A 23885-nucleotide genomic window follows, 5' to 3' on the forward strand; every position below is an offset into this window, starting at 1 on the left:
TAAGTTCTCTCCTTCCAACATCTGAACCTCCACTTTAAGGGAGGGTTAACAAAACACTCCCAGTACTGTTCACTTTTAACGAAAAACCGCATTTATACATTTCCTGGTACTATTTACTATACCTTTAAAAAAGGCTTTTCATTAAAAGGGAAGTTTTTTTTGGACTTTTAGTTAGTTTTCCTCCACTTTAATGGATGGACGATCTAGATCCACCGGGTTCCATCGGATGCACCGGGGATGAGTGATGCCACTCAAGAAGAATATAAAATTATAAAAAAGATAGTTATAAGAGCATCTCCTATGTAATATGTAATATGTAAAATGCTACCCACTTAGGCATTCAAAGTGGTAATTTTTTATTCACTTGTCTTATGTTGGTTTAAGTAGTCTTTGCTTTGATTTTTTTTTTTTTATTTTTTTGACAAACAATAGTGTTAGTGAGTTATCTTGTTAAGTTGTTAGGAGGAGGAAATCGATGAAGATGAAATCCATTTTAGAGTGCATATCCATCATTACTTTCCTCCACTTATTTTAATAAGTAGAACACATTGGATCTTTATGCTAATTATAATTCAATGAAATCTTAATAGGTCAAATATAAAGATAGTATTTTGAATCTTAACCTGGTCACTTGATGTGATTATTGTTCAAGAAAAAGTGAATTCTCACTAATAATTCTAATCTCACAAAGTCGCGGAATTATCGCTCTCAGTATCTAAAAGTACTGATTAAAAAAAAAAAAAAAAAGTTACAAAACATATCGATTTGAATGGGAAACTGAGAACCTAGAAACTTTGAAGGATCATAACTAAGTAAGCATGGCAACAATGTCTATCGAAGCTAGTTAAGAACTGAGGTGTAAAAACTTGAGGAAAGATTTTTGCATAAAAGTTCTGTGGAAAAGTGATGCATATTGGCCAGCCATTGGTTTCAAGTGAAAAACCAAGCAATCCAACAAACCTCGAATGTACTTATTTAGCCAGACAAACACCTCGAGCTATCGAGCACATATGGTACTTAGGTACAATGGTTACACTTCTCATGAGTCCTGGTAACATACATAAGTGTGTGTGCACATATCTATCTATATATCTAAGTAGATATGTTACTCTAATTCAGCAATAGCTTCTAACTGAATGTTTAGATTTCTTGCAGGTGTAGTTGCATTTGTTCGTGCAGGACCTGTAGATGCAAAAGGATTGGGAGGCATGGTTAAGTTTTCTCCTCCTTCCAGCATTTGAACAACTTCTTTCATGGAAGGACGACCCGCTGGGTGCCACTGGATGCACCAGAGCCCTACAATTGCGAGTTTCTTTGGTGTTTTACCATCTCCTTCCTCCCCAAGATGGATCCATAGGTCATCTCCTTCTTCTAGAAGATTATAGATCCATTCTGGATAGTAAATTTCAGTTGGTGTTGCTGAGGTTGAATCAATATTCTTCCTTCCCCCTACCATCTCAAGCAGCAGCATTCCAAAACTATAGACGTCCGACTTATAGGACACATTTCCAAAGTTCCTGGAGAACACTTCAGGTGCAATGTAGCCCATAGTCCCTCTAGCTGTAGTCATGGACACTATGCTTTGATCCTTAGAACACAACTTGGCCAAACCAAAATCAGAAATTTTTGGAGTGAAATTGTCGTCTAATAAAACATTATGAGGCTTGATGTCGAAATGGAGGATTCGTTGATCACATTCCTGATGAAGATAATAAATTCCCTTGGCTATAGCAAGAGCAATATCTTGCAACTTGTCCCAACCAAGAAAACGATTGTTATTGTCTGCCGATGAAATGAAATCGTGCAGTGAACCATTGGCAAAGAACTCATAAGCGAGAGCTCTGTTAAATCCATCAGCACAGAAACCAACCAAACGAACCACGTTGACATGGTGGATACTTCCCATCATTCCAACTTCCTTTATGAAATCTTCCCCATTTCCGTTGGAACTATTCAGAACTTTTACAGCAACAAAGCATTCAGAAGACAGTTTTCCTTTGAAAACAGTTCCATAGGCTCCTTGGCCTAACTTGTCCTAGAATTGGTTTGTGATCCTCTTAATATCTGCATAGGAATACCTGCTTGGTTTGTGAGCATTGTAATCTTCTAAAAACTTTTCAATCTTCAATTGACTCTCCTTTTCTTTTCGTTTAGACCTATAGACACGATAGGCTGCAACGGCCAGTAGTAATACAACAAATGATCCCAGGGTTGTACCTGAATCAAACAAATCCTTGAGTAAATAATAATATTCCCGACGGTCTAGCTAGACATGAAATAAAATAAAAAAACTGTCAGACTACTCACCTACGGCTGCAAATTTCCTTGTTACACCTGAAAAAAGCATCGACAAATTTAGTAATAGTGATAATCTACTGCTCGGACAAATTTAGTAATAGAAGAAAACAAATTACTCTTTGCCTAGTCATTTGAAATTCATATCAAATGCGTTGCATCTAGTTATTTGAAATATGTTCAGTCGGATGCTTGGTAGATAAGTAAGCAGCAAGTGCAATAATATAGCAGAATATATGTAAAATAAAACCAAGATTGAAAATATAGGCAGACTTACTAGGTTTGCTCAAGCTAACACATTGAATTTCAGTGTTGGTGTGATTGTACTTGATTCTACACTTGTTGCCCTCTGCCTCACACTCTGTACAATTTGGTTTCTTCCATTTCAAATTAGTACCCTCAAGACCATAATAGTGGATCTGTGGAATCGACAAAACATCGTACATCTTTGTACACGACTCTAGTGGCGGATAGTCCACAGTGGTCTGGGAAGATTCAATGGCATAAACTCTGTAGCCAGGGCCACTAATGCAGGGGACTTCAGTGCTGTATAACTCTCTTTCAACAGGGCAGTGGAGTAAGGTAGCGTTGGAATACATGGATTCTTCTTGGAAGTAGAATTGAGAGGCCGGCAATGGCATGTTGATGTTGTCAACTTCTAAAGGCTTTAACAGCAGGCAATTACCCGGTTGATAGACTTGGACTTCCTGATGCTTGTAATCTATGCGTTTCACCAAGAATTTCACCACTACCACTCGGTGCTCCTGTCCGTAGTCACCCTCATTCGCATGGCAATCAGATGTCGGACTACAGTGATGTCCACGGCGAAACAGAATATGGATGGCCTCGCCATCATCCCCGCATTTGGATTTTTCACAAGCATAGGCATTCTGGGTTGCTCCGAGCAATGTTAACAAAGTCATTGAGAATATGCGAACCCAAGAGAGATTGAGCTGTAGCTGCTGCATTTCTGAGGTTTTTTTTTTCCAAGCAGAAGAACAAATAAATGTTAATAGTTTAACACAAAAGACTGTGTAGAGTACTTGACCATAAAAATGCAATTGATCTACGGGTTTACCCCAAAGACCACGTCACGGAAGCCTAGAAGGTATTTACTGTTTTGGTCAATACTTAATTCCACAGCGGAAAGAGAGTCATTCCCCTTTACCTTTACATGTGTAAAATCTTTTCTTGTGCTTATATATAAATTATCTGTATTGTTACGCACTTTCTGTGTCAAACCTCGCTGATATTTTTCTCCATGGGGTTGAGTGGAAGGTCCTCCTCCTCCTCCTCCTCCTTGTCTATGCGGTTTTTAATTGCAGCTTTTATTGTTTTTAGCTTATCCCCTCAAACCATTTGTAACGCCGCCCGGCAAAAGTGTGCGCCTTCTTCCTGCGGCCATATCCGCAATATAAGCTACCCTTTTCGACTAAAGGGCGATCCGCGCCACTGCGGCGACTCAGGATACACTCTGTCTTGTGAGAACAACAAAACCATACTAAACATATCTTCATCTGGCGATTACTACGTACAGGCAATCAACTACCATAACCAAACAATCCGAATTGTCGATCCAGGCCTTGACAAGAGCAATTGCTCCTCCCTTCCTCTTCATTCTCTGTCTCTTGACTCTCTTCCTTATTTGCGATATCGGTATCGTCCTTCTCGGTATTTCCAAATTCCGACGACACCTGGGAATTGTACAGCATCATCAACAGATTCATCAGCGATATGTACGGAAATTGGCACAACAAATTTAACATTTTTCAAGTGTCCGCGTCAAATGAATTCATCTCTTTACGTGGACGCTGCTCCATGTTTTCCTGTTCAATCTGCTTCTACTTCATCTTCGTCGATGTCGTCATCCCAACCAAAATCGTATGGCTATGTCAAGATTGGATATTTAGAGGTAGGGCAGATGAAGGACGGTTGCAGCATAGAGCGAACGACTTATGCCTACTTGTTCGACGGCTACAACGCTTCTTATAAATCCATACACAATTCTCTGGTTTATGGATTTGAGCTTCAATATGCCCCTCATGGTCCCTTTCTCTGCGAAAACCAATTTTGGGGGATTTACAAGTGTTATCCGCACAGCGTTCCAGGTGAGTAGGGAATAAATCTCAATTTTCTTTTTTACTTCATTATCTTCTGTTGTAGGAAATTCATTCCTATAAAATAAATAAAATTAAAATTAAAAGGGAGTTTTAACAAAAAGCCTATAATACTATTCACTTTAACGAAAAACCAAATTTTTACATCAAAAAGTCAATCCTGGTACTATTCACTTTACCCTTTATTTTGTCCTTATCATTAAAAATCAAAGTTTTCAAACCCTTTTTATTAGTTTTCTTAAATTAAAATTGCAGGGCATAGTCATCATTTGTCTCTTTTTTGGCCATCTTCAACTAAAAGAACTAAATAAATAGCTTTGTAAAAAGTTATATTTAAATAAAAATGTTAGGCTAATTTCATATACCATCTTCAATTGAAGAGACTAAACATAGCCATTTAATAATTTATTAGTTTTAAACTTATATTTTAAATTTATTGGTTAATTTAAGTAAACTATTTTTGGATGTTTTTAAAATTACTCATTGAATTTGAATCAATTATTGTAACTAAGGAGTTGAACACCAAAAAAGGTTAAGAAGAGGGCTACATTTGACTAGTATGTCATCTTTTAGCTTGTAGACCATTGGAGATGACGAAATATGTTAGACAAAGAAATAAAAAGTTTGAAAAAAAACAAGTGACCATTTACCACAGTGGTGGAAATGTATTATGCTCTTACATGATGACATGGGTTCGAATTCTGTCAGTGGCTAATCTAAAATTTAACTTACTAACGTAAAAAAATAAAAAAATAAATCAAAGTTTGAAATTTTAATTTAAAATCAACGGGTGTGGACCCAAGTATTTTACATTTTTCCCTCTTTGCCACTGCAGGTTTTTTCCGATTGCTATGGGCAATGATTCCAGGTAAGAGATTTATATATGGGAGATTATATGACATTTAATTTATCCTCTATTTCGAGAGTTCTTATATTGCTTTTGAATTGGTTTGACCCTTTGGCTTACACCCCTCCATCAAGAGGTGCTACTTCCTAAAGAACGTGTCTTTTCAATTTGAATTGATATCCAAATATTCAAACATGTTGTGAACTCTAAGAACATTTATAAAGAAGATGTTAAATCTAAAACTTCGAAGTATTTTAACAAAAAAAATATAGTATTTAAGTGTTTGATATGTTGTAGACTGTAGTCATGTAAATGTCTGAAAATAGTATAATATTATATTATAAAATAATAATATATTTTATTTATTATTTATAATCTCTCCTATTTTCACTCTCTCTCCTGTCCCTCATTTTCTCCGCCACTATTCCTCCCTCATCTCAATTCTCGACTTCACTGGATCTTCGAGAGCAACCCCGTCGTCAGTGGTCGCATGGCCACTGTCAACATCTCCACCCATACCTTCGAGGCCGGCGCCTCCATTCTCCACCCCAGGAACTTGCACGCTTTGAACTATACACCAAGCTCCTCAACCTCGCCGTCAAAAGACCTCCTCCTCTTCTGCGCTTCAAATCAAAGCCTCCCTTTGCTGATAAGATTGTTTTGCTTTCCAATTCACTCGTCATGCTCTTCAGATACGGCTTCTCCCTTTTCAGGATGGACAAGGTTGTTGAGGTATAAAAGTAAATACATAAAAGGTTTGTTTATTGGGTTTTAACTTAGCGTTTTGTTGTTGAATTTGGTAAATTTCTTTGTGTGGTGCAGATAAGATTGTTTGGCATCTTATTAATTTATTGGGTGTTAATTTGGTGAAGTCCTTGCCTATGAGAATCATCAATCCTGCTACTGAAGAAATCATGGTCCTTTTCTCACCCTAAGCATTTCTGTCAATTAAATTAATTTCTGGGTTGTTTTCTAAATTTAATTACTGTTTAATCATCGCATTTGATCGTGTGTAGGATCTAGAAGGAGGAGAGGGATAGTCGTTGGTGCAGTGGTGGTGGTGGTGGTGGTGTTGAGCGGGAGTGGGATGGACGGCGGCGGTCCTAGGGGTCTGATGCGGGGGGAGAACGAGGGAGTAGGAAAGAGATCCTTCCATTTTGTTGCAGGGACAAGGACTCATTTTGAAAAACTAACGAGGGTGTAGGAAAGTTTCATTAAACATGCACTGTTGCTCTGCATGTTTTGGAAAAGGGCTAGATTTTCAAAGCTATGTTTTGCTGCATGAGCTTTTAGTCTTTTTGTTCACCCTCAATTTAAAAAAGCTGGTTTTAGAGTGTTTACCAAACACTAAAAAGACCCCAACTTTTTTCTTACCTGCATTTTTTTTTTATAATTTCAGCTGTACCAAACTGGTACTAAGAGCCCCAGACTTTCTTTAATTACACTATATTTTTGTTACACCTTACAAGAGTGGTATTTAATCAATCACATAAACATGTACCTAACAAATAATATAGTGCATCCTCTATGGATATGAAAAACTGCAACAAATTTCAATGTTAATCCAGGTGTGCGTACGTAACTACCTCCAGGGTATATGTATGATGGCATATCTATGATGGCTTAACAGAAATTTTTATCTATAATAATGCTTTGCACTTCGAAAGCTAGCTAGTTATTTCTCTTTGATTTTGTTAATATATCTTCTTGTATTTCTTGGGTATTTAATGTTCTTCGCAATATTCACTTTGCAAAGTTCAAGCTCTAATCAAGTTTGTTTTACTCTTCGTTCTGTTCTAAACGCAGGTGTTACATTTTGTATACTCTATTATTTCGGTAAGAGCTTTGCTGATATATATGATATCCAATATTGAGCATATACTTTGATCCAAGGCAACAAGTCAATTTCGTTTCTCATGATGTTTTTTGTGATTTACTCCAATGTTCAGGACTATTTGCTGGGGCAAAATTTCTATTTGGGGCACCATTCGTGACTGTGTTTTTGATCTATACATGGAAAAGAAGACATTTGTCAATGTACAACTCCATAGAAGAATTTTTGCATGGTGAAAAGAATTTATTGCCAATAAGGTATTCGTACTCGAACATCAAGAAGATGTCTAACAAATTTAAAGAAAAACTTGGTGAAGGAGGGTATGGATCAGTATTCAAAGCAAGGTTACGGAGTGGACGTTTTGGGGCAATTAAGATGTTGGATAAGCCCAAAGGCAATGGACAAGATTTCATCAGCGAGGTAAATACCATTGGGAGGATTCACCATGTTAATGTGGTTCAGCTTGTTGGTTATTGTGTTGAGGGATCGAAGCATGCTTTGGTATATGATTTCATGCTCAACGGATCTCTTGATAAATACATTTATTGCAAGGAAGGAAGTATCCCATTAAGTTGCAAGACAACGTACGAAATTTCTCTTGGAGTGGCTCGAGGGATTAAATATCTACATGAAGGTTGTGACATGCAAATATTACATTTTGACATCAAGCCTCACAACATTCTTCTTGATGAGAATTTCATACCGAAGATTTCTGACTTTGGGCTTGCTAAATTATACCCGGTAGATAATAGCATTGTGTATCTAACAGCGGCAAGGGGTACAATGGGATACATGGCTCCTGAGCTATTCTACAAGAATATTGGCGGTGTTTCATTTAAAGCGGATGTTTATAGTTTTGGAATGTTGTTGATGGAAATGGCAAGCAGAAGGAAGAATTTGAATGCATTGGCAGAGCATTCAAGTCAACTTTACTTCCCTTCATGGGTTTACAATCAATATAATGAAGGAAAGGACTTCGAGGTGGGAGGAGTTGTAGAGGAGGAAAAACAATTAACAAAAAAAATGATTATAACCGCCTTGTGGTGTATACAATTGAAGCCAAGCGATCGACCTTCAATGAAGGAAGTCCTAGAGATGCTGGAAGGAGATGTTGAATTACTTCGAATGCCTCCGGAGCCTCTTCTATATCCACGAGAGATGCCCGTAGGCGCTCCTAATGGTAATCTGAATCCAACATATTCCAAGGCGGAGTTAACATCTTCTTTGACGGGCAGGTGAAGACACGCAACTAGCATAGGCTCTGTCAGTTTGAATCTCAATGCAATGTTTCTGGTTTTGTAGTAGTACCGTTTGCTTGTACATTGAACGTGATGTTAAATATGTTTAGTACGGTATATTTTCATGATTCCAGGTATAAATAATGGCCTGTTTGGTACTGTACTTGAATCCAACTTTTTTAATTCAAAAACAATTTTCAAGTTTTAGATTTTAAAAATTTATTTGGACTATTTTAAAAAAATGAACTCAAGACTGACTCAAAAATATAGTTTATTATCTAAAAACATAAAAAGTGAGTTTTTAGAGTTTTTAAATTTAAACTCATTTATTTCTTTTCTCTTCCTCCTTCCCTCTCACTCCAAATCTCTCTTTTCTTCTTTCACTCTTTTTTTTTTTTTTTTTTTACCTTTTTCGTTTCTTCTCCAATCTGCTCTCTTCTTTTTTTAGGTTCTTTCTCTCACTCATTTTCCTCTCTATCTTGTCTGATCCTCTCTTCTTTCTCTTTCCTTCAATCATCTTTTACTTTATTTCCTTATCTCTCCTCTTTCTCCCTATCTTACGATCCCCTCTTTTTAAATCTTTTTGTCTAGTTTAAGTTGTAAGATTTAAAATTTTTAAATCGCAAATCAATCAAGTTTTTTAATCTTAAAAAAAATTATTTTTAAGAAATGTTAAAAAAAATGTTTTGATAAATGATAAAAACATTTCAAATAAGATACCCAACATGCCCTAACATATTTCATGAAGGACACCGTTGTATGATTCATGAAGACGATATTTTCTAATTTTTGTTCCAAGAAATTATTGGTTGTGATGATTGTTCGCTCATGCTGGTAATTCTGGTTCTCGGGCTCATGCCGGCTGCACTTACATAGCTCCGGTTGTTATTTGTTAGTGGAGGGAGGGACCTCCTTGGTCAATCTTCGAAACCCTTTTCTTTTTTATTTTTGTTTCTGTGAGTACAGCGATATATTTACACTAAGTGAGGGAGGTTAGTTTAGGCTACGTAATGGACAATCTAATTTGGTATCGAATTTTCCATCTACGAGATTCGGACCTAAGATCTTTTACTTACAAGTAAAGAGGAATATTATTAGACTATAGTACGGAGTGACAATATTCGAAACCTTTTAGTTTGCCAAGTCATTTCTTGGTCAAAAGATTTTGCAGAAAGTTAAGGTTTTACCACAAAACTAATTGGCAATATGAGAGTAGCCTAATTACTTAAGCACATGTAAGGTCCCTTTTTCTCCCGACGTGGAATGCAGTCTCAAAAAATTTTCTGTCTGAGAATCCTTCCTTTACTATTTGAAATGCTTCCTGCTTTGTACTGCGCAACCAGTTTATAGCTTTGGTGGAGGACTCAGCCTCCTCGTTATAATTTCCTAAGAATCTTGAACGTAATGTCTATCACTAGCTGGATCATCATTGTAATTGTAAGCCAAAGGGAAGATTTGTTGATCACGTCCTTGGTGAAGATATTCAATTCCTTTGGCAAATAGCTAGATCTTGCAGCTTATCCCAACCAAGAAATTTGTTGTTATTGTCTGCTGATGAAATGAAATCATGTAGTGATCTAATGAACAAAAGCTCGTCTAAATCCATCAACGCAGAAGCCAACCAAGGGAATAGCATGGTTGATGTGACCCATTGTTCCCACTTTATTTATGAACTCTTACGGATCTCCCCTTCCAATTGTATAACATCATGTGGTTTACCACATCGTTTTCCGAACACACTAAAATATCTCTCTTTCCTTAGAACTATTGAGGACCAGCAAAAGATAGCTTTCCGTTAAGGTAAGAGATCCTCTCCGGATCTTTTCCACTAAATTCACCCTATCAATCAATCCGAGCCCTTGAAATTTTGATCAAACGGCTAAAATTATTATAACTTTTAAAGATGCCCTCTGCTTTTAACCGTTGGATCAAATTTCAAGATCCGGATTGATTGATAGGGTAGAGTTGGTGAAAGGGATCCGGAGATGATCTCTTTCCTCTCTTTAAAAACAGTTCCTAGGCCTAACTTGTCTATGAACTGATTTGTAATCCTCTTAATAACTTGTCTATGAACAACTGTTAGGAAGTGTTGTTAATTCCTCTATGGAACAGAGTAGTCTGTGGAGTTCTCAAGAAATGCCATCAGTGGACCTGTATGCATTGTTCAGACAGCACTCAACAGACCTGAATAATAGTTCTGTAAAAAGGCCAAGCAATGGACATCATTGTTCCATCTATAGTAATCAGCGTGAGGGGAACCTAACCTTCCCATTAGAAAACACGTCAGTCAGAGAGCCTGGAAAACATACTGAACCACTTATGGGAAATAAGAGTGGTAGCATAAAGCATGTCAATAATGTCAGTGAGCTCAGCAAAAAATCTATCAGACGCTGATGGTAAGCATATACTCATGGAAAATCAATCAGTTGATTCAAATTTACAGGAGCAACTGTTTTCTCATGGTCAGTCACATAATGAGACAAGTACACATACTTCAAAAAGAAGAAAAGGAAAGGCGGACAGCGAGAAAAAGACTGCAGTTGACTGGGACATCTTGAGAAAGCAGGTGCAAGCCAATGGTAGAAAAAAGGAAAGAAATAAAGACACAATGGACTCACTGGATTATGAAGCACTCAAAAATGCTAATGTCAAAGAAATTTCTGAGGCAATCAAGGAACGAGGGATGAACATCATGCTAGCAGAACGGATCCAGGTACTCTACTATTAGTACTCAGTCCAAGACTTCATGCTTGTTCATTGCATCGTTAATTTTCTCCAGATAACATCACTTGATAGGTTAAGACTATTCCTCGCGATAACACTGGTTGCACAATGTTTGTAGGAATTCCTAAACCGACTGGTTAAAGAACATGGAAGCGTCGATCTGGAATGGTTAAGAGATGTTCCCCCTGATAAAGCAAAGTAAGTCATTCCACAATTCATTATCTTGTAGAACGTTGCAGCTACCCCCTTTATGCCATTAACAAGGCCATTATTCATCAGGTTTTGTATACAGTTATCACTAATGATTTTCCTGCAGGGATTATCTATTAAGCATACGAGGCTTGGGCTTGAAAAGTGTGGAGTGTGTCCGGCTTTTAACACTTCACCACCTTGCTTTCCCGGTAACAATTATACGAGGCTTGGCCTAATAGCCTGGGGACATCTTAAAATCAATGAAATTACATATGTTCTTTGCTCCATATAGGTTGACACTAATGTTGGAAGGATAGCAGTAAGACTGGGATGGGTCCCCCTCCAACCATTACCTGAATCACTCCAGTTACACCTCCTAGAAATGTAAGAAATGATGAATGCTTACTTTTCCAGTACTGGAAAATGCTAACCGTATTCCCTCTAGGTACCCAATGCTGGAATCAATTCAAAAGTATCTATGGCCAAGATTATGCAAAATTGATCAACGAACCCTGTAAGCTCATAGCTTTATAAACTTTTCATATAAATTTGAGAGCACTACTTTCAAGTGCAAAAGTTCATGTAATTTTATTTATATTTGTCGACTTATGCTTTTACTGATTAATTGACTATTGAACCATAGTTATGAGCTGCACTACCAGATGATTACATTTGGAAAGGTATGCATGCTGTTTCACCAGTTAGAAATATTATCTTTGATTAAACAAAAATAAATTAAGTACCTCATATTTTGATCATTATGCAGGTTTTCTGCACAAAGAGTAAACCAAATTGCAATGCATGTCCAATGAGAGGAGAATGCAGACACTTTGCAAGTGCTTTTGCAAGGTTTGAACAATAATCTCTGATAATTTACATATATGTTGATGCCACTGTGCAGGAAAAAAAATACATTGTAGCAAGTCATCAGAATCTCCAGATATCTCGAGACACGGGATTCAGGGTCAATTACATAATAATCAGAAATTTATAAGGAACTAAGAATCGTAGATAGTTTCATGGAGAATCTATAGTTGTATAACTCTACGTTTCACTAACCACGTGGAACAATTAAGAGATTGTATTGAGCAAATTGATACCAACCATGTTTGGTGCAGTGCAAGGCTTGCCTTGCCAGGTCCAGAAGAAAAGAGCATTGTGAATTCAAGTGTTCCAATTGCAGCCGGGATAAACCCTACATTAGCTGTCACTCCCATGTCACTGCCTCCACCTGAAATCAACTCACTCCAGATAGCAGGTGTTGAGATTAACAAGTGTGAACCAATCATTGAAGAACCAGCATCCCCAGAACAAGAGTTCACTGAGCTATCACGAAGTGACATCGAGGACTTGTTCTACAAGGATCCAGATGAGATTCCTACCATCAAACTCAACATGGAACAGTTTACATCGACATTACAAAACTATATGCAAGAGAAGAGAGCTTCAAGAAGGTGACATGTCCAAGGCTTTAGTTTCCTTGACTTCGGAAGCTGCTTCCATCCCTACACCCAAGCTAAAGAATGTCAGTCGACTACGAACAGAGCATCAAGTGTAAGTACATTTCATCCCATAGTCACAAACCCACATATTCCTTGCAAAACACTGAACACAAACTGAAATATAGTAGGGCCTGATGCAGAATGCATCTCCTAATTCTACTTGGATCAGCTTTCCTTTTATTAGTTTTCCTATTTTAGTTAAGAATTCCCCGTTGTTAAAGGATTTCTTATTAGTTAAATTGCTTTCCTAATTTTTCAAAGTTTGTCTCTATAAATAGAGCAGATTGTAATCTTTTAATTTAATTTTTGATGAATGAAAAAATCTCCTTACTAGAACTCCCTGATTTCTTCCCCTTTCCTTTCGTCTCCTCGACCCCTAATTCGTCTCCTCGATCTTTTACTTCTTCTCGGTCCCGTCACACCCTTGTTCACCCTAATACTACCGCAGTTCTACATCAATTTGGTAATCAGAGCCTACAATCCCTTTCGTTGGCGTTTGATCCCTGCCATGGCACCCCAAACCGTGGCCAACCTTGCAGAACAATGTCATACGTTCCAAAACAAAGTCACGGACGATATCGCGGGCATAGAAACCCAACTCTCTAAACTCAGCACTGACCTCAAAGAAGAGTTGGTACAGGCTCACGCCCATCGTTCAACGACGGACCTTGCCATCACTAAACTTCAAAACTCCGTTCAGTTACTTATCAACCACTTTCGGGTTGAACACGCTGCAACTTCGTCTTTCTCCACAGTGATCCCAAGCTCGTCTACGCCACCACCAACAAGTGGCCTTTTGCCCACTCCACCGGTGGATCCTAAATTAAAGGCAGTGTCCTACGGAAGGCCGCTTAGCTCCACTGGGTTTTTGCCGCCACTCCATTATACTCAACACACAATAGGTCCTCCTCCAGTGACTCCTCAGGCTCTAAACCTCCCACCCGCTCCACATGATCAGTACCCTCCTCCCCCTCGCCAGTTTGACAACGAGATCATCCGCCACATCAAACCTATCGCTCCTACTTTTGATGGTCGTGGGGATCCTACGATGTTTCTTGATTGGATCCAAGCCCTAGAAGATTATTTTGCTTGGTATGATTTGACGGATGCTTATAAACTACGCATTGGTAAGATGACATTACAGGGAGCCGCTAGACAATATTGGAATTCCGTGGAGGAGCAACTATACCAACTGGGACAACAGCCTGTGACTCTTTGGGACGAGATGAAATTCAAGCTTCGCGGACAATATCTTCCTACATTTTATCGCCATCAATTGTATGATCAGTTATGGACCCTTTCACAAGGAAGTTTTACCGTTACAGAATTCCACGCTCGTTTTATTGAACACAAAATACGTGCGGGGCTTCGTGAAGAACCCGACATCACCATGTCTCGTTTTATGCATGGTCTTCGTGACGATATCAAGCGTGAAGTCCGTCGGTTCCGTCCGTATACTTTGGAAGATGCATATTGCCATGCATTGGAAGCTGAAACCTTTTTGCGGCCACAACGTAGGTACACCGGGACTCCCGGGTATCCTTCCACTTCTGCTCCACACCGCAGTAATCCAAGCTCCAAATATGGCATCACTGGTCCACCTGCTCCCACGGTACCTGCCACAGAGAAGGGACCAGCTCTATCCACGGCTACTCACCTCGAATGCTATCGTTGCCATGCTAAGGGCCACATCGCCTCCCGTTGCCCCCACAGAACTTTAAATATTAGCTCCAACACTGAGGACCCTCGTGTGGACGAGTATGTAGAGCCCCTTGACCCTATTTATGATCCCGACCTTGATAATTGTTGTGAGGAAGAAGCATTGCAACAACTGAGTGTTATGCGTTGTATTTATTCAGCATCTACACCTCCACCTCCTGATTCATGGAAACGCACAAGTATCTTCCAGACTTATGTCCCTTGCGGTACCACTCGATGCCAGCTAGTTATTGATGGGGGAAGTACGTTGAATGTTATTTCTAAAGCTGCCGTCGATCGTCTTCACCTTCAGGCCGAACCACATCCCCATCCTTTTCAAGTCGGCTGGGTAGATAAAACTAGGTTACCTGTTACTGAAAGATGTCTTGTTCCTCTTCAATTGGGTCCCTGTCACGAGAAACTTTATTGTGATATCCTACCTATGAGTGTTGCACATGTGCTACTAGGCCGGCCTTGGCTTTATGACCGTAACGTCAAAAGTTGCGGCCGAGAGAACACCTATACTTTCCAACATGAAGGGAAAAACATAACACTCAAGCCTTCCAACCCAGCCATCAAACCAATTAAGGAGGTTCAACCGACACTGCCCTTAAACGGGAAGGCTTCGGAGCATCGTTTAAGTATCTTATCACCTGTAGATTTTACACATGAACTACAAGACACGGGTGTGGTCTTTGCTCTCTTGCTTAAACCGGTCTCTAAATGTACCCCCACTCCATTTGCCGAACCCATACGGCAACTACTCACGGAATTCTCGGATGTTATACCTGAGGACTTACCAGATGAACTACCTCCAGCACGAGAGATTCAGCATGCCATTGACCTTGTTCCTGATTCACAACTTCCTAACCTTCCCCATTATCGTATGAACCCACCTGAGCGAGCGGAATTAAATCAACAAATCCAGGGGTTGCTGGCTAAGGGTTTTATTCGTCATAGTTTAAGTCCTTGTGCTGTTCCAGTTCTCCTTACACCAAAAAAAGATGGCTCCTGGCGAATGTGTGTGGATAGTCGCGCCATAAATAAAATTACAGTTAAGTATCGTTTCCCAATACCGCGACTTGAGGATATGTTGGATGATTTGGCTGGTTCCCAATGGTTTTCTAAGATAGATCTTCGCAGTGGTTACCATCAAATCCGAATTCGTGAAGGAAATGAGTGGAAAACCGCGTTTAAAACCCCTGATGGTTTATATGAGTGGCTTGTTATGCCCTTTGGCATGTCCAATGCACCTAGCACGTTTATGAGGGTGATGACTCATGTGTTACGGCCCTATATTGGCAAATTTCTGGTGGTTTATTTTGATGACATCCTTGTATACAGCCACTCTCGAGAAGAACATCTCAAACATCTTCGCTCGCTATTCTTTACATTACGAGCGGAAAAACTGTATGCTAACTTACCCAAATGTTCGTTTCTTCAACCGCAAGTTCTATTTTTGGGGTTCAATATTTCTGCAGCTGGGGTTAGCACCGATCCCACTAAAGTGGAGGCTATTACTCGTTGGCCAACACCTACGACATTAACAGAGGCACGCAGTTTTCATGGTCTCGCCTCTTTTTATCGCCGATTTATTCCCGGGTTCAGTACTATTATGGCACCAATAACTGATTGCATGAAACAAGGAGCGTTTCTTTGGACCCCTGCAGCTGCCACGGCCTTTACAATTTTGAAGCAAAAGATGAGTCAAGCACCTGTTCTTCGACATCCTGATTTGACTAAAGTCTTTGAAGTGGCATGCGACGCTTCCAGAGTCGGCATTGGTGGCGTGCTTAGCCAAGAAGGACATCCAGTAGCCTACTTTAGTGAGAAACTTAATGCAGCAAAGCAACGTTATTCTACTTATGACAAGGAGTTTTATGCTGTGGTACAGGCCCTTCGGTATTGGCAATATTACCTATTGCCAAACAAATTTGTGCTATATTCCGATCATCAAGCTTTGAAATATCTCCACTCTCAACGCACCATCAGCAGTCGACATGTCAAGTGGTCCGAATATCTACAGATCTTTACGTTTGTTTTACGACACCGTCCAGGCATTGACAATAAGGCAGCTGATGCCCTTAGTCGCGTGGCTACTATTTTGCACACAATGACAGTTGAGGTCACTGGGTTTGATCGTATTAAGGCCGAGTATTCGTTGTGTCCAGATTTTGGAATTATTTTCCATGAAGTTTTCAACGGTAACCGTCGTGAGTATGTGGACTTTATTACAAGGGATGGGTTCTTGTTTCGGAAAACCCAATTATGCATTCCTCGTACTTCTCTTCGTGAATTCCTTATTTGGGAACTACATGGTGGTGGTTTGGCTGGACATTTTGGTAAAGATAAAACCATTGCCTTGATGGAAGATCGTTTCTATTGGCCGTCATTAAAACGTGATGTTGCTCGGCTCCTCTCCCAATGCCGCACATGCCAGCTAGCTAAAGCTCGCAAACGTAACACAAGTCTGTATACCCCTCTACCAATCCCTCATGCTCCTTGGAAGGATATTAGTATGGATTTTGTGCTTGGTTTACCTAAGACTAGTCGCGGCCATGACTCTATCTTTGTCGTAGTTGATCGCTTTTCTAAAATGGCGCATTTTCTACCTTGTGCCAAAAATACCGATGCTTCTCATGTGGCCAAATTATTTTTTAAGGAAGTAGTTCGTTTGCATGGCCTCCCTGTCTCTATTGTTTCTGATCGTGATGTCAAATTTGTTAGTTATTTTTGGAGAACCTTGTGGAAGCTTTTCGGGACTACTTTGAAGTTTTCCTCCGTTTTCCATCCCCAAACGGATGGACAAACGGAGGTGGTTAATCGCAGTCTTGGAAATTTACTTCGCTGTTTAGTTGGGGATAAGCCTGGTAATTGGGATCTCTTGTTGCCTGTGGCTGAGTTTGCTTATAACAACTCAGTTAATCGAAGCACCGGTAAAAGTCCTTTTGAGGTTGTTCACGGGTTTTCTCCCCGATCACCTGTGGATCTAGTTGCTCTTCCTATGGCTGCCCGCGCCTCCGACTCTGCTACGTCGTTTGCTGAACATATTCGACAACTGCATGATGACGTCCGTCGGCAAATAGCCATGCACACCGACAGTTATCAATTGGCCGCCAATGCTCATCGTCGTCACCAGGAGTTTCAGCACGGGGATTTTGTTATGGTGCGGATCTGTCCTGAGCGTTTTCCTAAGCAATCTTTTAAAAAGCTTCATGATCGTTCGATGGGTCCTTATCGTGTCCTTAGGAAGCTTGGGTCCAATGCTTACTTGATTGAGTTACCTGCCACGATGCAGATTAGTCCCATTTTTAATGTCTCTGACTTATCTCCTTATCAGGGAACCTTTTCTCCACCTCTGTCGATGGATGTTGCTCAGAGTTCCATTCCTCCTATGGCACCATGACTTCCATCCACTATTTCTGCCCCTACAGAGCAGATTGCTGACGTTTTGGATCATGAAGTTGTGACTTCGTCTACTGGAGGATCGACCCGTTATCTAGTTCGTTGGGTGGGAAAGCCTGCTACTGAGGATACTTGGATTACAGAAGCTGAATTTCGCGAGTTGGATTCCAGTCTTTTGCACCATTATCATGATGCTCTTCAGGATCTTGATTTGGCAGCATCCCGTCCTCCTATCATCCATACTTACAAATGTCGTCGTTGTCCTTAATATTGGCTTACTCGCCTGTGTCGAGTTCTTTTCAGTAGGGGAGAATGATGCAGAATGCATCTCCTAATTCTACTTGGATTAGCTTTCCTTTTATTAGTTTTCCTATTTTAGTTAAGAATTCCCCGTTGTTAAAGGATTTCTTATTAGTTAAATTGCTTTCCTAATTTTTCAAAGTTTGTCTCTATAAATAGAGCAGATTGTAATCTTTTAATTTAATTTTTGATGAATGAAAAAATCTCCTTACTAGAACTCCCTGATTTCTTCCCCTTTCCTTTCGTCTCCTCGACCCCTAATTCGTCTCCTCGATCTTTTACTTCTTCTCGGTCCCGTCACACCCTTGTTCACCCTAATACTACCGCAGTTCTACATCAGGCCAAAGTCCACAGCATGTTCAATCTAGGAAAACAAACTTAGCGTCTAAATTTTGAATTCGCCACCGTCAGAATTCTTGCAGGAATTTTAACAACTCTCTGCCTGGAGCCATACGTTCTGAGTTTTGGCACACATACCTATACAAGCATGTGTATACAGGCATAACTGTAAATCCTCTGACACCCTTACACATTCTGTGCTGGTATAATGCAGGTATGAACTACCAGATTCACATCCACTCTTAAAAGGGGTAGGTTAAAATTATATATATTATATCTACAATACATGAAGCGTTCTAATTCTCAATTAATCACCATTCAACTTTACAGATGGACAGACGGGAACCAGATGATCCAAGCCCTTACCTTCTTGCTATATGGACACCAGGTAAGCTCCAGACATAAAAGAACTGAGATACATTGTTAAGGATCTTGAGATCAATTCAAATTTAATGCATTTGATTCAGTAAGCCAAGTTAGAACTTGGGATACATATGCATGGATGGCCTAGCACTAGCTAAATTTGACATCAGATGAATGAAGTCGAAATATTGTACATCTTACTAAGTGATACATTTATTTTACTTATATCAGGTGAGACTGCAAATTCAATTCAACCACCAGAAAGCAGGTGTGGCTCCCAAGACCAACACAAATTGTGCAATGAGAAGACATGTTTTTCATGTAATAGTATAAGACAAGAAAATTCACAAACAGTCAGAGGGACGATTTTGGTGAGAAAAATTGATTCTTGTAATAAGTCAAAGACAATAAACTACATGCATTTGTTTACCGAAATTTAATTCAACTTGTTGCAGATACCTTGTAGAACAGCAATGAGAGGGAGCTTTCCACTCAACGGCACATATTTTCAAGTTAATGAGGTGAGTCTTATTGAAACTAATCTCCTTGAAGTTTATCTACGGAGCACAGTCTGGACAAAATTAATATTGGTCCAGAATCCTGTACTCCACTTCTGTAAGCCAGAATGTTAGAGCCATTACTTCCAGATTTATAAACAAAGTTCTATCACGATGCAGATGTTCGCAGATCATGAGTCGAGTCACAACCCAATAGATGTTCCAAGGGGGTGGATATGGAATTTGCCAAGACGGACCGTATACTTTGGAACTTCTGTATCGACAATATTCAGAGGTAAGTGATATTAAGATACCAGCGTTGCGATTTTCACATCCCATTTAGAGATGTATACTTACAACGAAAATAATTATGTCCACCAGGTCTATCAATAGAGGGAATTCAATACTGCTTTTGGAGAGGTATGTGATACTAACTTCAGTTCTTCATAATACTTTGCGATAACTATCATGAGTTATCTTCTCAGGACTAGTTATATAACAAAGGTATACTTACCATGGTTTAAGAAAAAGAAAATGTAAATGATAAACTTTGAACTAATTTGTAATTTTTGATGCAAAAGACAAATCATTGATAGTGCAATTATATGTAATTAGCCAGAGGGTAATTAAGATATTTGACTGATGATTTCTCGAGTCCTGAGTATCTTCGAAAGAAGGGGAAATAAGAGGGAGAGAAATCTGACGAAATTTTGGTGCGACTGTTGAAAACATTGTATTAAAAACCGGTGTATGTAATTTAGCTGTACAAAGTGACAAACAAGTTTACTTATTGACTGATTGATTTATATGCAGGATATGTGTGTGTGAGAGGATTTGAAAGAAAAACAAGAGCACCACGACCCTTAATGCCGAGATTGCATTTTCCTGCAAGTAAGTTGACCAGGACAAAAAATGAAGGGAAGAAACAGCATTGATCATGGTGCAAAGAAGATTTTCATCACACGACTGACTGTGAGAAGAACAATGACTAACAAATTCTATTGCATTCAATTATTTTTCCTCTAGATGAGCGTTGAGTATATGACAGGCAGGCAGCTGATAGCAAAGTATCATGCACAATATGTGAGATCTCATGATCAGTTGATTGTAGCCTGTATGTACATTAGTATTTTTCAATAAATGCCCAAAAAAGAGCAATCCTTCCGAAAAATGTCGCATTGTCACTATCCAAAAGAAGAAGATTTCTTCGGCAGTCAATACATGTATGGATGCGTGAATACAGAATATACATTAGATGAAGTGATACACAGCAGAAAAGGCAAAAGACTGAGGTAAACGAATCATCACAAGTACAGCCGGCCTATACTTAAACAAGAATGCCATGTCATCCAGCGGAGCCTAGAAGAATGTGACATGGGCAGACAGCTGACTCCTTTTCAATAGAAAGGAATAGCCAAACCAACCCAACTGGTAGGTCAATCTCAAAAATCTTAACGGCCAGCAAACCGAAGACGCAATGCAAAATTCAGAAACATATTTTAATCCCTAATGCCTGTCATTTCCACATTCTTCTTCTTCTTATAAGCCTTTTTCCACTGTGTGAGGTCGGTTGTAGGGGGATGCAACATGAGGACTTCCCAGGAGGTCACCCATTCTAGTACTACTCTCACCCAAAACTCGCTTAACTTCGGAGTTTAGATAGGATCTGGTGTAACATCCCACATCGCCTAGGGGAGTGATCCTTATATGTATGTTTTCATCCCTACCTAGCACGAGGCTTTTTGGGAGCTCACTGGCTTCGGGTTCCATCGGAACTCCGAAGTTAAGCGAGTAGCGTGAGAGAGCACTCCCATGATGGGTGACCCACTAGGAAGTTCTTGTGTGAGTTCCCATGAGAAGTTCTTCTGGAGTGGGCCCGGGATGTGGTGGACCCCGGGCCGCAATGTGACAAACAATTTGGTATCAGAGCCTAGCCCTGGCCGTTCCCTACCTAGCACGAGGCCTTTTTGGAGCTCGCTAACTTTGTGTTCCATCGGAACTCCGAAGTTAAGCGTGTAGCGCGCGAGAGCACTTCCATGATGGGTGATCCACTGGGAAGTTTGACACGCCCCGACCCCGATATTCCCCAAATACCAGGATAGGCACGTGCTGGCCGACACCCGAAGGTGACGAAAGCCATTTATTGAGTGCAAATGCTGAAAACAAGGGATAAATAAGGCTTATAAATATAAAAGAATAATTAATATGCAAATAAGGACCGTGTTCAGAGCACACCTCTAATCTAGAACACTAAAGAAAATAATATAAAATTGAATAAAACCAAGAAGTGGGTCCTACACCGAGAGGACTCGAAGATGCCGATGCAGAAGTGCCTGGACGTCGGGATTGTATGCCTCGATTCTAAGTCCTAAAGGGGGCGCAAAACAAACATGAGTGGACCAGGTTGATATATATATATAATAAAACAGTTATCAACATACTAACCCCCAAGTTTTATGAAAACACATATATATAATGATAAACATAGGTTTTCCAAAATCTAGCATGTCGTGCACTGTCTCAAATCATAATTCGCATAACATAGTAATCACTAGTGAATGTCCAATATAACACTTCAGGCCCCATGCCGGCTCCCCGTCTCTGAGCAGACAGTCAGAGGAAAATGCACTTCAGGCCCCTTGCCGGCTTCCCGTCTCTGAGCAAACAGTCAGAGGAAAACACACTCTAGGCCCTACGCCAACACCAAACCGTCGCCCGGGACGGACCGGATCTATCCCTACGTCCCGTAGCGGAAAGGACCACTAGGTAAGTACAAAACTAGTGAACATACATATATTGAAAATCAACTTCATAGTATAAAGTCATCCATCATCTATACTATAAAGAAGTGTTCTAAACATGTTCTAAATATCATATCGTCATCCATCAGATATTCTATAAGAACATGGGTTATAGGAAAAATAGTAATAATTCAAACTAGCCTCAATAAGCATGTTATCTCGTAAAACGTTTCATAAGACATAATCATCAATTCATGCTTTTCATGTATGCATTTCTACTATCAAAACATGCATTTTTAGAAGGGGTCCACTCACAGTACTTCGCCGTCGAAAAGCCACGCCACTAGCGAAGACGGAAACGCCACAAATAATCGCCCCTAAGCACATAAATGGTACATTTAGTCAAACTCTACTCAAACGAATGAATTTGGGAAAACGGACATCGGAAACGGGTTCAGAACGTCGAAATTAGCCTAGGAGGGGTCCCGCACGAAAACCGTTGACCGTTGAGTTGTCAAAGTCAAAAGTCAACGATGACTGTTGACCGGGTCAACGGTCAGACCGGGTCAAGGGTCACGTGTTTGGGCTTTAGGGTTTTGGGTTAGGGTAATTGGGTTTAGGTTTTAGGTGGGTTGGGTTTGGGTTAGAAGGAAAGTGGGTTTGGGTTTGAAACCTCACGGCCCAATGGCCCAATAAAAAGGGTAATGGGTTTGGGCTTGCAACCAGGGCCCTAAGGCCTTTGGGTTTGGTGGTCGCCGGATTCCAAGGAGGGGGAAGGCCGGATTTCGGCCGGAGAATTCCCAAGCTCCGTTGGAGCTCAAAACTCAACCAAAACAAGTCATTCAATATACCAAATTGAAGCCCCGAAGGTAAGGAATCGAAATATACCCTTGGTTCCTGTCATCGTGGTCAAAGTTGGCCGGAAAATAGCCTGGAAGCCACGGGTGTCCGCCGGAAACTGGGTAAGATTCAAATGAGCATAACTTTTTCAATACTCAATGAAATTAGGTGAAACAAAAAGGAAAGTTGTAGTACTCAGCGAGACGAAGAGAATGATACCTCGCACGCCGGCCAACTCGCCGTGGTTTGGCCATAAATTGCCTCGAAAGGGACGGTGCTCGCCGGAAAACTGGGAAATGTCTCCGAGGTGGTTTCTTCGTGATTTGACGTCCAAAACACAACCATGGGGTTAGAAAAGAGCTATAGGTGTGGGCATGGGTGTGTGTGTGTGTTTCACGGGGAAGAAGAAGAGAGAAATGGGGGAGTTTCGAACGAAAGGAGAAGGTGCAGACAAAACAAAACAAAAGAAAGGAAAAGAAGAAAAAAGAAAAAGAAGAAAGAAGAAAGGAGGGACACGGCAGGGGGGGACAAAACAGGGGGTGGGCCCCTTGGGCTCACCAATTAAGGTTCAAAAACAATTTTAAAAAGGAAGGTATCTTCCAAACTTAGTGAAAATACAAACATACCCATTTTCTTCTGTAAATCTCGGGACGGGTTGTTACAATGTTCTTGTCTGAGTTCCCAGAAACAAAACCGTGAGGATGTGGTCGGGGCCCAAAGCGGACAATATCGTGCTACGGTGGTGAAGCAGGCACGGGATGTGGTCGACCCCTGGCCGGGATGTGACATCCGGTGCATGTGAGTTGGTATGATCGCATCTCAAGGATTCAACGTAAAATAGGAGTGCCGGTCGACTACTTGACACCCTCCTCATCCTCGTCCTCCTTTATCCGGGCTTGGGACCGGCAATGTAAGATAAACTTACACAAACGGAGTTCTAGACATTTCCACAT

The 23885-nt window shown here is 40.2% G+C and overlaps 1 protein-coding gene and 2 pseudogenes across 1 annotated transcript; 2 read left to right on the plus strand and 1 right to left on the minus strand.

Annotated features, from left to right (window-relative positions):
* Window positions 1–857: 857 nt before the first annotated feature.
* Window positions 858–3376, minus strand: LOC137748624 (rust resistance kinase Lr10-like; annotated as a pseudogene).
* Window positions 3377–3525: 149 nt separating this feature from the next.
* Window positions 3526–8466, plus strand: LOC137748950 (LEAF RUST 10 DISEASE-RESISTANCE LOCUS RECEPTOR-LIKE PROTEIN KINASE-like 2.1). The gene is given in 3 exon segments (XM_068489138.1): window positions 3526–4403; window positions 5248–5267; window positions 7103–8466. Coding segments are annotated over 3 exon segments (2097 nt in total). The 5' UTR covers window positions 3526–3556; the 3' UTR covers window positions 8333–8466.
* A 2221-nt stretch (window positions 8467–10687) lies between these two features.
* Window positions 10688–20286, plus strand: LOC137747996 (transcriptional activator DEMETER-like; annotated as a pseudogene).
* Window positions 20287–23885: the final 3599 nt, after the last annotated feature.

This window comes from Pyrus communis, chromosome 10, assembly GCF_963583255.1.
Source record: "Pyrus communis chromosome 10, drPyrComm1.1, whole genome shotgun sequence".
In the NCBI taxonomy this organism is placed as follows: domain Eukaryota; kingdom Viridiplantae; phylum Streptophyta; class Magnoliopsida; order Rosales; family Rosaceae; genus Pyrus; species Pyrus communis.